The following is a 12,937-nucleotide window of genomic DNA, read 5'->3' on the forward strand; positions in this document are numbered from 1 at the left end:
CTTTTTTTTTTTTTTTTTTTTTTTTTTTTTTACAGTTTGTCATCTTTTGTATGAGTAATAATAGAACCTAGGCTGTTGGGGAGCTTTGTAGTTCTTGTTATAACTTTTGAGGGGTGTGTAAAAGTGGGATCTTTTCCAAACCTGCTTGTTGTGCCAAAATTCTACGCCCTGTTTTCTTAAGGTGCACATTTGCACATTTTCATTTCTATTTTAAAGAAAAATAAAATGATCTAAAAAAAATCATAGTAGCCATGACCTTGCATCCTGTCTCAGATTAATACTGTGCACCTTTTGGATTCAACTGGTGAAACGCTGCCCTCTATCCGGCCGAGTTTAACCCTGAACATTTCACGTGTCTTTTACGCGTCCCATGGGCTCGACTGAAACTGAAGGTTTCAAGTCTGTAAAATAATATAAAATGCATTTAAATCACTTATAAAAACATACTTACTGATTTATATATTATCCAGAACGAGATAAATGTAATAAAAATGAAGCAACATTGCTGTACAAAAACTGTAGTGTCCATTTTATGAGTGTCTTATCACTCACAAATGCATGGCCTCTTTTTTTATTTGTCCTGTAGATATTAGTGCAAGTAATTGCATTTCTTCAATAATGGTACACTGCTTTAGAGAAGTCTAGGCGTGCAAGCAATTTGAGGAATGCCTGAAATAAGGTGCTTCAGGAACACAGGTAAACATTAGACGTGGAAGGGGATCTTTGTAATTTTGTTTCCAAAGAAGTTCACAACCTTTCACTATTACAGGTTTCTGTTTTACTGATGTATGTGTGACCAGAAGGGTGCTTCTTTGGTCCCACGTCTCATGGCTGACAGAGCAACGTTTGTCATATTATAGGAACACTTTTTAAAAAAGATTTAGTGCAACCAGAACGCTACTAACTTTGCTGAGAAGAAATCATGTACTTTGTACATTTCAGTGGTTGAAACACTACGTCTCACATGTCTTTATTTAAGGCAGATCACAATGTCACCCATCCGGTGGCCTTCGTGTGTGAACAGAGTCGGATTGTGAAGACGTTCCCTTCCCACTGATGGGAACGGCTTTTTATCATGTTTTACTGAAATCCGCTCCTCTCCCCATCACTCAAATGAGCCGTCTACTCCCGCAGGGACTTTGATCACATGACAGTGGACCGGGGGGGACATTGCGTGGACTTCGGCCCCATGTCACTGTGGGTGCTCCGCAGATTAAAAGATGTCCTAATCCTTCAAGTGGCATGAAAGACATGAACTCTTTTTAACCCACGTGCCAGAGTGCCAATCACAGGAAGGGGCTGAAACTGCAGGAAGGGTTTGACGTGAGGAGAGTAAAGCAAGTGGCCTTTGTGTCCCTGCATACACGGAAGCCAGCGCTCCAGAGACGTTGTAACGGAGCTGAAGCCTTTTACCAGGTATAAACACTCCAAACGGCTATAAAAAGGTTCATTTTTTGAGGTGTAGTTCTTGCCAAATCCAGTGTGCCGTGTTCCTAGGAAATAATTAACAGTCTATTAGTGTTGCGATTGGACCGGCCGGCTAAGAACAAACCAACGCAGTTTATTAACAGGAAATGTCTGTGGATTTTTGAGCGGATTGTGCAAATGAAATGTTTTAAAATGTGTATTATTGTGTTATTTGATGAATATCCAATGTATTTACTGTATTATGAACTGTTGGAAAGTTTGTGTGAAGATACTTGATTTATTGTCTGTCAGATAGATAGTTTTCACTCTGGAGTTATTTGGCGATTTGAGAGACTTGATTTGACTTGATCTTTATGTTTAATGTAATTATTGAATGGTTTTTTTTTTTTTTATGTAATAAATTATTCTACCTCCGAACGACATTTACAGTGCATCCGGAAAGTATTCACAGCGCATCCCTTTCTCCACATTTTGTTATGTTACAGCCTCAATTCTAAAATGTATTAAATGCATTTTCCCTTCAGAATTCTAAACACAACACCCCATAATGACATCAGGAAAAAAGTTTATTTGAGGTTTTGGCAAATTGATTAAAAATAAAAAAAAACTGAGAAATCACACATCCTTCCTCTGTTCTTCACCCGTCTTGGATTCCAAGGCATCTCCTCGGGTCCCTCTGACTGACACCACTCATGTTCCCTGCTATGCTCTTCCTCCTGAGACGTTCCCCTCTACCTTCTTACACCAGCTGTAATGGGGGAATGACAGAGGGAAAACCATTTCAGGTGACGACCTCTTGAAGCTTATCGAGAGAATGGCAAGAGAGTGCAAAGCAGTAATCAGAGCAAAGAAACTAGAATATAAAACATGTTTTCACTTATTTCACCTTTTTTTGTTAAGTACATAACTCCACACGTGTTCATTCATAGTTTTGATGCCTTCTACCAACGTAAATGGTCATGAAAATAAAAAATAAGAAAATAAAATATTTGGCCAATCAATTTATTCAATGTTTTTAAGACTTTAATAAATGTCATAACTTTGTTATACAGGCCTCAGAATTTTGGTGAGGCCTGATCCTGAGGTCAGTCCAAGCAATAAACCTGTTACATGCAGAGGAGCAGACAGCAGCGACCTGGCGCGACCCTTCCTTCCCCTGGCACCGATGTCCTGGGCTCTCCTAGTCTCTCCTGGCCTCTTAGCTCTCCTCTCCATCCAGCCTTGCCCCTCCCCATCCTCTCTTGGAACTGAGCTCACGCAGCCACATCCCACCGGCTCACATTCTTCACGAGTCACATTCAGTCAGATCCTCCAGTGGACGTGAATACAGTAGCTGTTCCCTGGTGTAGCCGCTTCCAAACACAAGCCGGCCATTAGTCTGGTTACCAGAGCAATCAATCAACAAGCCACAAACATCAGTTCATCTGTCCGGGACACAAAGCGGAATTTTAACAGTCCACCACGTGGCCAGTGCCAGAAAGGAGCCGCCATGGCATTCCGGTAGTGTAAGTTATTACTGCGGAGTAACGGGATGTGAATCAAAGAACGCGCATGCAGGAGCGCTAAAGAATCCGGGTTTTAACGTTCCGTTGCACCAAAGGTTCTGCTGGAGGCAAAAGCTCCATTAAATCACGTCACATTTCCAGGATTTGGGTGTAGTTCCGGATCCGGGGAGACTTCAGATTTTCCAAAACGCGCTGCGCTTCCCCAGCTTTTTCTAAATATTCTCTCCACTTTAAAGGAGAGAATATTTCATTTAAAAAAATCTTAGCTTAAACTAACCCAACATACTCCCTCATTGTGTCTGTTGGGGCAGGGGTGGCCTAGCGGGTAAGGAAGCCGGTCTGAATCCCGATCCTCCGAGGTGCCATTCAGCAAGGCGCCGTCCCCACACGCTGCTCCCCGGGCGCCTGTCATGGCCGCCCACTGCTCACTCAGGGTGATGGTTAAAAGCAGAGGACACGTTTCGTTGTGTCACCGTGTGCTGGGCTGCTGTGGCTCACAATGACAATCACTTCGCCTTCACTTCACCGTGTTGGCAAACTCTTTTTCATGAATGTGTTGGCCGGGAGACGATGTGTAGAAATCATAATCACTCCGTTTGCCCTTGACACTTAACCTCAAAGACCCATAACCTCTGACCTTCTGGGCAGCTTCTCTGGGGGTTGAGAAAATGGAGACAATGCTCAGAACAGGTGTAAATGCCGGAAAAACTGACATGGGTCAGTCCACATCCTGTCCCAGGTCCCAGTGTAGGACCAACTATTCCACCGATGTGCTAAAATATCAACTGCCGCTCCCACCATTTAAAAACAAGATGGCGCCCAATTCCATCCATGGTTGAGGTTGTGAAATACACACCTTCACAGCACAAGTCATTACAAGACCACTCTCAGGGAAAGAATGCCATCTTGTCTGCATTCTCCAGTATTTCAAAGGCTCTGTGAAGACTCTGCTTTCTCCACCAAAGCTGACAAAGCAGGTTTTGGACGAAACCCATCCATCCGTTGATCTGCGGAACACTATTTAGCTCTTTCTTTTCCCCTCTTTGGCTCTGTGGGGTACAAATAACTGAGCTGATGGGGGGGCGTCGAGGCTGACAGCCGGACCTCTCAGGCTAAAACATTTGTTCCGCCCCAGAGACGGCGATGAAGATGGGGAGCCTCTTGTCTGCCCCGGCCTCCGGGCCCTTCCGCGGAGCCATTGTCTTCGTCTGCAGGTACGGGCGCCTTGGGGCGCTCCTGCGGGATTCGGCCCATTTGAAGTGAGAGTCCGGCCGCCTGCACCCCCCCCCCCCTCTCTCTCTCTCTCTGCCGGTGGTCTCCTTCAAGGAGGATCTTCTGCAAGCTGCAAATCAAGTTCCCTCACGCTAAAGCAGGTAGTCACTCATATCAGAGTATTGTGTCCTGTGACGGCACCGTCACCAGTGGCATCTTGGCGGTTCGGGATTTCAACCCACAACCCTTCGTTTATGAGTCCAGTTTAATCAATTACGTACTTAATCTCCACACTCCCTTTAATTCGAGGGGACAAACGTCAATAATTATTATGGTGCAATTATTATGGCAGGGCAGATAACAGGCTTTGTGGGTGTCAGGAGCTGAAACGAAAAAAAGTGCATAAAAGTGATTTTTTTATAAACCAAAAACAGGATGTTTTCATTTATGAATTATTATTATTTTCAAATATCTATAAAAGCTTTTCCTCATCGATACGAGTGCCTGGACAGTTCTGCTCTCTGGAGCGCTGAGGAGGCGCAAAGCACAGAGGTCAAAAGGTCACCGGGGCTCGACCCCTGCACCTCCACGGATGCTGGGAAAAGTCCCGTTTGTGGCCGAAGGTGAGGGTTAAAAGCTCCAGCGGAATATATATAAAGGTGGGCGGCGGCTCGGGGGTCGGGTTTCCGCGGCCCGGACTGAGGCGCTCTTTGTTCGGGCGGCAGCGGGAGGAGAGACGCCGCTTCGCGGGTCGCAGTCTGTCTTCTCTCCGCCGGAATGGCGGCTCGGTGAGTTGTGTGGGGTGTTTTTTTTTTTTTTTTTTTTTTATGACTGTTGTCTGCTTGTCGCCGGTGTCGCGGGACGGTGACCCAGCTGCGCTCTTTTCTCCGCCGCAGGTCCCCGCGGTCCCCGGGAGCGCGCACGCTCCTGCTCTGGAACGTCGCCGTCGTCGCCGTCGCCGCGCTCCAGGTCATCGAAGGTACGTTCGAACGTTTTATTCTAGAGATCTAAAACCCTCCATATTTTCATTTCTGGCATCTGCGCTGAAAAAAAAAAGCCCCAACTGGATCTACTTAATTGAATAATGGACGTTGGTTCCACACGATTCGTTTCATTCAGGCTGTTCTAATTCATCTGCATGCATATTAAATTAGCAAATGGTTTTATTAAGTGTAGCAAACGTAATTTGGTGTTAAGTCGTTCTTACACGATCAAATCATGTTCTTTTAACATGATTTAAAATATTAAAATTCAGTGTGAATGATGTAGCGGAACCCAGGATGTGCCGCCTCATCCAAAGAGAGCTCATAGGATGGACACGTAGAGACAGTTCTAATGCATCCTGTAAAAAAAACCTGGAGAAAAAGATGTTGCCTGTCTCATTTTACATTTCCTTTTATTTTCACCAATCTTGCCCGAATCGCTGCCGATTTATGTCCCACGATCATGTAAATGTGCCATCTTTAGTGTGTGTTGGGGTCCCTGGCACATATGACATGGTGACAGGCCGTTTGAGCAGTTGAGAACAGGCAGAACTTCATGATCCAGGAGGAGCATGTGATCTGTAACACATGAAAACTGGATAAATTGGATGATGCCTTGTCCAGTTTTCTTCCGTGGCATCCGTCCCCTGTTAGATGGAATCAGAAGCTGAGACAGTACAACGTTTCATCTGGGCTTGTCCTCAAATTGCCCTCTAGGACCTTATTGAGCAATAACCCTGCCATTACTTATAGCTACAAAGCATTTTGTTTTTGCAGAAAAAAAATATCTCAGGCACATTTGTGTGTGCATGTCTGGAAGTAGCTGGTCAAACACACTTTGAAACCTCATTTCATTGTGCCAGCACAAGTTTGCATGTCTCTGCGTTAGGAGGTGCAGCAGCCGCTTCTTGCGTAAATCTTGTCCCTCGTGGTCCCTGGTTCTGGAGAAAATCCCGTCTGAGGGGGATAGGATTATTTTGGGGTTCCCACTGCAGAGCTGTCCAAGCTTCCTGTTGAGCACCTTCATGTATCTTGTCCTCTCTGGTTGTCGTCCTGAGTGAATGAAAACTTGTATGTCCCCTGGCCTGGATTGATGGGGAGGTCCGAGGTTCGAGCAGAGAGTCTCTCTTGAAGTCTGAGCATGCAGAGAGAAGCCCATGACTTCTTCTGCTCATGACCTTGTGGCGCTTCTGTCTGCTCCTGTGGAATAACTGGATGCTACGAACCATGATGGTTTCTCCATTTTATTTTGAATAAAAATACAAACATTAACACAAAAGCAATGAAAAAATATAATGAAGGGTTTTTTTATATGTTAGCCAATACAGACATCACAACATTTATTGGCTTATTGTAAATGAAATATAAATATGAATATATGTAAAAGAGTGTCATATAATGAATCACCACTGTGACTGTGCATCTTGCAAATGTGATGTCAGGTGCAGTGAAAGAAAAAGTGAAGGGATTGTCATTGTGATACACAGCACAGCACACGGTGCACACAATGAAATGTGTCCTCTGCATTTAACCATCACCCTTGGTGAGCAGTGGGCAGCCATGACAGGCGCACGGGGAGCAGTGTGTGGCACCTGAGTGACACCTTGGCAGGTCGGGATTCGAACCAGCAACCTACTGATTAGTGGTTCCATTTCCTTACTTGCTACCACTGTGACCTCTGTTGAAATGTATTGATAGAAATTTTACTGCATCGAAAGGAAACGTGTGCATTTATGAAAGCTTTGCATTTTTGTGACATTGCAGTGCTCAAAGGTGTATCTTACATTATAATTTTGTGTACTTGGAAACAAGCACAGGAGTCTATTGTCTCTCCCGTTTCCCTCAACATAAGTGAAGTGATTGTCACATGTGATACACAGCAGCACAGCACACAATGCACACAGTGAAATTTGTCCTCTGCATTTAACCCATCACCCTGAGTGAGCAGTGGGCAGCCATGACAGGCGCCCGGGGAGCAGTGTGTGGAGACGGTGCTTTGCTCAGTGGCACCTCAGTGGCACCTTGGCGGATCGGGAATCGAACCTGCAACCTTCTGATTACAGGACCGCTTCCTTAACCGCTAGGCCACCACTGCCCCTAAATGAGATTTCAGAGCTGATTGGCCAAAAAAGGCACGCAGCAAATCTAATCTAGAAATGATCCAATAAAAGCTCAAAAATCTTTTAAAATAAAAAGGGTAACAAACAAATTCTCCAGAGACAGAAGTTGGGATAAACAGTGACAAAACAAAGAGGTTCGTCCTGAAAGTGAAAAGGCCATAATCAGCTTGATATTTGAGAAGGAAACATGTTTCTGTGATACAGTTTTCTGTACAAAAGCTCATTCAGCGCGAGAGTGACTGTAAATTGGCCTTAATGCTTTGGATGCGGTCCCAGATTACTCCTCTCTTTTTCCGTGGTGGGCAGCGATGGGAATTACGGGAGCCTGTTGGAGGTAACAGCACACTTAACACGTTATATTCCTGTCACATGAAGGAAACACACATGGCTGGATATTACCATGAATATCTTCACCTGATCCCAACTCCGGTTTCGGCCATGGGATTGAAATGGACTTTTACTTACTGAAGCGGGAGAACAATATGGACTCAAGATACGTTTTTTAAACACACGGATATATTCTATATTATACATTATCTTTTTTTGTCTGCAATTTTACATTTCATAGTCACCAGCTGCTTCTGATTTTAAAAGAAAATAAGCAGCTGTTTAAATAATTATTAAAAATGTATTCATATCCATTTGCTCTTGGATTAACAGAGTTTCTTTTATTTAACACATTATTTATGTCTGCATGATTGTCACACATTGATGTATCTAAGCTTAAAAAATAAGATAAAGCTGGATATAAATATCATAGCGTTTTGCCATTCTGATTGGCTGAATATCTCATTGTGTAAATATCTATGTGTGTGTGTGTGCAGTTTCATTCAAAAATAACTTGAAATAGTTTGTGTGTGTCCCAGGACATGAAGGGCAGCCTCTTTGGGCAATCTTCAGACTCCGCTGCTGAGCTGAGATGTACTGGAGCTTCGGGGACGACTGAGCTCTGAATGTTTTCATGCAGCTACTGTCTTAAATGGATCCCCCTGAGAAGGCGGTAGGGGACGCGGAGGTCTTGTGAAAAGGCGTGGGTTGTCCTCGCTCTCTGTGGGAGGCTGTCTCGTCATAGAGGACTGTGTAAACGCAGTCACGACATGGTCTTAGCAGAGGTCAGAAGGGCTTAAAGAGTAAAGATTACCCAGCAGGCTGCTTCTCTTCTTACTGTTTACCATTGGCTCTCACACATTTCCATCTATTCATTGGGTTGTCATACATACAGAACAAAATACTAGAAATGTGTGGTTATAGTTTCAAAAATTCGATGTTTAACAAGAATGGTTGACAACATCGTATGACAGGGCTGCAAGATATGTAACGATGCAATGGCAGTATTAAGAAAAAAACATCCACAGGAAATGTAAACAGGAGTGATGCGATGCATCCTGGGCATGACAGGAAACACTGTAGAGAACATGGACATGAACATGAACAGGCCCAGGATGTCCCAGATGAAGCCCAGATTTACAGGATTTGCTGTTCTGTGGTGGCAGTTAACAAACCAGACTGTCAGGGCCCATAATGTTTGTTGTAACCTCACATCTTCTCAGCCCCTGCAGTGATGGACTGAATTCAGTCTTTGGCTACAAGGTTATTTTAAAGAGGCAGTGCATCCCAAAATCAAAATTGAAAAAAAAAGAACTATTTTTAATGGCCTTTAATGCATTTTTTGCATTTAAATAATTTTAGTAATAAAATGTGTATCATAATTATAATCTCTTTTCAGAAATCAACTAGGTGGAAGTGGTAGGTGATGCTGCTGGTGATGACTGTAGCTCATGTGCTGGCGGGTGTAGGTTTGTAGAAAGAACATAGCTCTTGGGAGGGCTTTGATTATTGAGGTCATAAATTCTGTGAAACCCCAGACAGATTCCACCGTCAACTCCCACCTTTTCCAGTGATGTCATATTCGCAGACCATTTTAATGTGTTTTTTAACATTTGTCGTCTGCCATCTGTTTTTAACAGTCAAGTAGCGGCTCTTGTTTTCTCCTGTTTCTGAGTTTCTTGTTTCTGCCCTGTTCCCTGAATCCCTTGGCAGCTCCAGTCCACGGGACCTGCTCCCCGCATCTCCAACTGACCCAAATTGGTGTTTTTATGGCCCAGACTGGATGGATTGTGGAATTTGGAGGCCAAGTCAACCAAAACTCATTGTTTTGTCCCTGAAACCATTCTTTAACTATTTTTGCAGTCTGACATGGTGCATTACTGCCTAATACATCCCATAATGTTATTATTGTTTGTTTATTCGGCAGTATTATAAATCCTAAAAAAATGTAACTAATAGCAAGCAACATAGGATCAACAGCCATAGATGTTGGGCAGTAAAGTTTGTACGAGAAGTGCTAATAACCATCTTAAAATGCTCAGCGGTCTCCTCAGTAGATAAAATATCCTTTATCACACGAACCTTTTTGAAGTGATAAAGACGGGATGAGACGAAAATGCTGGTCATGTGACGAGAACTATAACAAAATATATCATGTAACAAGACTAAATATGGTGTCTAAAATAAAATGTGTCTTCATTTTTATTTAAGACTTTTTTTCCCTATCATTTAAATTGCGTTATTATACTGTGGTTTCTGTTTCCTGTATCTGGAAAGAGATCTGGAAATTGTGTGCTTGGTGAGATCTATGACAGCTGCAGTTTGAAATTGTTGGACCGTTTTCATATCTTGCAGTTGTCAACCCTACTGAAGATAAAAGCATGAAAGACAACCCTTCAACATGTTCAGTTGAGATAGGGGCAGCACTACTTCTAAGGTCAGGTAACCGTGGTCCTTGTAATAAGCATGTAATAGTCAACTTTTTTAAAAATTGAGATATAGATCAGCAGATGATGGAGCGGTTTGTGGAGCAACACACATGCACAATGGAATTGACCTACACACCATCACTTACACTCTGGCAGCCCCTTGTTTGAGCGTCTGCCCGCATTGCTGAATGGGGAAAAAAAACTTTTTAGGGTGGGTTGTGGCAGAGATGAGGGATGTCTTGGTCAGTGGAACCACTGACTTAGAGGTTTTAGTTTCGATTTTGTCACTGGTTTGAATCCATACGACCATCACAAGTCTATATCCCGACTGATAGTGATAATAACCCTGCTGTTTGACAGCGTGAATGGAGGTCCCCATATAATCGTAATTGCTTTTAGACATTCCACATAAACATGTGGGAAACTGATCTGTCGGTCACCTGTCTGCTACTCCATTGCCATTGTTCTCCTTCGGTTACTGGTGGATATTTCACCTGTCATCTCTACAAGGCATGAAATGCCATGGTCACTGGTAGCATGTTCCTGTGTGTATTCCCATTACGGTTCCTGTGCCGTGTCGTAAACCATTGTCTGGTCAGCACTGATTCGTACTGAGAGTCTTGTTAATGCAGGTAAAGGCATGGGATTGGACCATGATAACCTGCGACGTGGGATGTTGTCCCCGAGTCCCTGAGCACCTTCATTTGTTCTTCTTTAACCCGAATCAGGACTCAGATTTCAGGTTCCCAGCCCTTTGGACTGTTGAACAAGAGAGCTCTTCTGCCGCCAAAAAGCAGATAAAACCAGAGGGGATTTCACTGCCGTACCCCCCGCCCTGTCTGCCGCTGACCTCCAGGTGGTCCAGGGAGTGATTGAGACGGGACAGAATAGAGGGCAGAGGGGTGGAGGGAGGCACCATGGCCTGGACATTCCTGGCATTCTGTTCCTGGGGAGACACATCACAATAATCTGCTCCTGCAGAGCACAAAGCCCATCTCCCCATCAACCCAACATCAAATACACATCACGACATTTTGATGAAAGGTCTTCTGTGGCTTTACAGGTGAAGCCGTTTCCGCAAAGCTATTGCACTTCCATGGATTCTGGAATACAGATGGCAAACAATTGAAATTGTTCTTGATTTAATAAAACCTGGTGTGAGATCACACAAAGTTCTTATTAACATCATTAAAGTTCATCTTCTGGGTGTCAGATATTTGTTACACACCAACAAAACTAGCAAGAAAACACTTCCTGGTCCTATAAAGTTTATTTCAATAAATCCAGACATTTACATTTAAGGCATTTGGCAGACGCCCTTATCCAGAGCGACTTACAACGTGCTTTCAAGTTACCATCGATGAAGTGATCAGTTCCAGTTCAACTACGAATACAATCTTTTTATTCACTCTGTTGTAGATTCTGTACACAAGTTAGGCAATAAGAAAGTTACAAGTTCATCTAAATATTCTTTAAAGAGGAAGGTCTTGAGCTGTCGTTTGAAGGTGCTCAGTGACTGAGCTGTCACTCGAGGGGAAGTTCATTCCACCACCGTGGGGCCAAGACAGAGAAGAGTCTAGATGAGCGTCTTCCTTTTACCTTCAGAGATGGAGGGACCAGGCGAGCAGTACTGGAGGCTTGGAGTAAACGAGTTGAAGTGCGAGGTGTAATAAGGGCTGTGAGGTAGGATGGTGCTACTCCATGTTTGGCTTTGTAGGCCAGCATCAGTATTTTGAACCTGATGCAGCTACTGGCAGGTAGCAGAGGGGTGGTGTGGGAGAACTTGGGAAGGTTGAAGATCAGTCGTGCTGCTGCATTTTGTATGAGTTGTAGAGGTTGGATGGTATATAGTAGACCATCTAGAAGGGAGTTACAGTAGTCCAGTCGTGAGATTACTAAGGACTGAACCAGTATCTGGGTGGCCTGGGTTGACATTATGATATTGTAGAGAAGGAATCTACATGAGCGGGAAAGGTTGCTGATGTGGGTCGAGAAGGAGAGTTGGTTGTCTATTGTTACGCCAAGGTTGCGGGCTGTTGTAGAAGGAGAGCGCTCCTAGAGAGAGTTGTCTCCTGTAGAGAGTTGTCTGCTGTGGCTCCGCAGACATTAATTCACTCTTCATGCTGTGGCAGGAAAATATGACCCTTTCTAGTTTATGAAAGATGCAGTTTTTATTTATATAGCCTTCATTCTGTATTCCATATTTTATTCACAATTATATACCAAGAGTATAATTTACGGTGTCAGAAACCTTCAAAGCTCCGCAGCCCACGAAGTGGACCGCTGACTGTAAATACGTGTGAGGCCTGACAAGTTTTCCTGTTGCGGACACGCCCCAGAAAGGCCGGTGACAGAGCGGAGGCAGGGGAGGGGCGGCGCGCTAAGAAAACACGAGGCGAACAGACGCGGCATTCAGCCGCACCGGCGCTGGAACACCCCTGCAGGCCGGAGCGGAACAGGCAGCACTCTGTCCACCTGCGGGCAGCTCCGATTGGCCAAACGAGCCGCCTGTCACTCATCCCGCTTTCTTTTACCGAGGGCTTGCAAGTGTAGTCATTCTTTGCTGATGATGGTGAGGTAGAGCAAAATGACGAACATCTAATGCGAAGCAGCAGACTCCCACTGTCCGGCATCATAAGCAAACGTCTGTCTCCTTAATGAGTCTGGATTTTATTCTTGATCTGGAGCCCAAATAGTCATAAAAGGGCCCAAATCGAACATCCAACGCACATCCAAGAGTGATTTTGATTGAAAGTGGCCAACCACTGTATTTGTTCACCCGCAAGGCCTCTATGGTTGTGCTAATTGATTAATCAGCCCTGGCCTCTGTCAGCTCCTGTTGTCCCTGTTGCTGTGACGATAATCCCCAACCACCTGACCTTTTGTTGACATCGCATTGGCCAGTCGGAAACTCTCTGTTCTCTCATGGAACT

At 44.3% G+C, this 12,937-nt stretch overlaps 1 protein-coding gene across 1 annotated transcript in view; it reads left to right on the top strand.

Moving 5' to 3' along the window:
- The first annotated feature begins 4,835 nt into the window (after positions 1–4,835).
- Positions 4,836–12,937, top strand: part of col15a1b (collagen, type XV, alpha 1b) — a 34,565-nt gene continuing 26,463 nt past the window's right edge. The window contains exons 1-2 of the mRNA XM_028975991.1: positions 4,836–4,933; positions 5,042–5,124. Of these exons, the coding sequence (XP_028831824.1) occupies positions 4,923–4,933; positions 5,042–5,124 (94 nt within the window). The 5' untranslated portion in view covers positions 4,836–4,922. The remainder of the gene's footprint in view (positions 4,934–5,041; positions 5,125–12,937) is intronic.

This window comes from Denticeps clupeoides, chromosome 4, assembly GCF_900700375.1.
Source record: "Denticeps clupeoides chromosome 4, fDenClu1.1, whole genome shotgun sequence".
Lineage (NCBI taxonomy): Eukaryota > Metazoa > Chordata > Actinopteri > Clupeiformes > Denticipitidae > Denticeps > Denticeps clupeoides.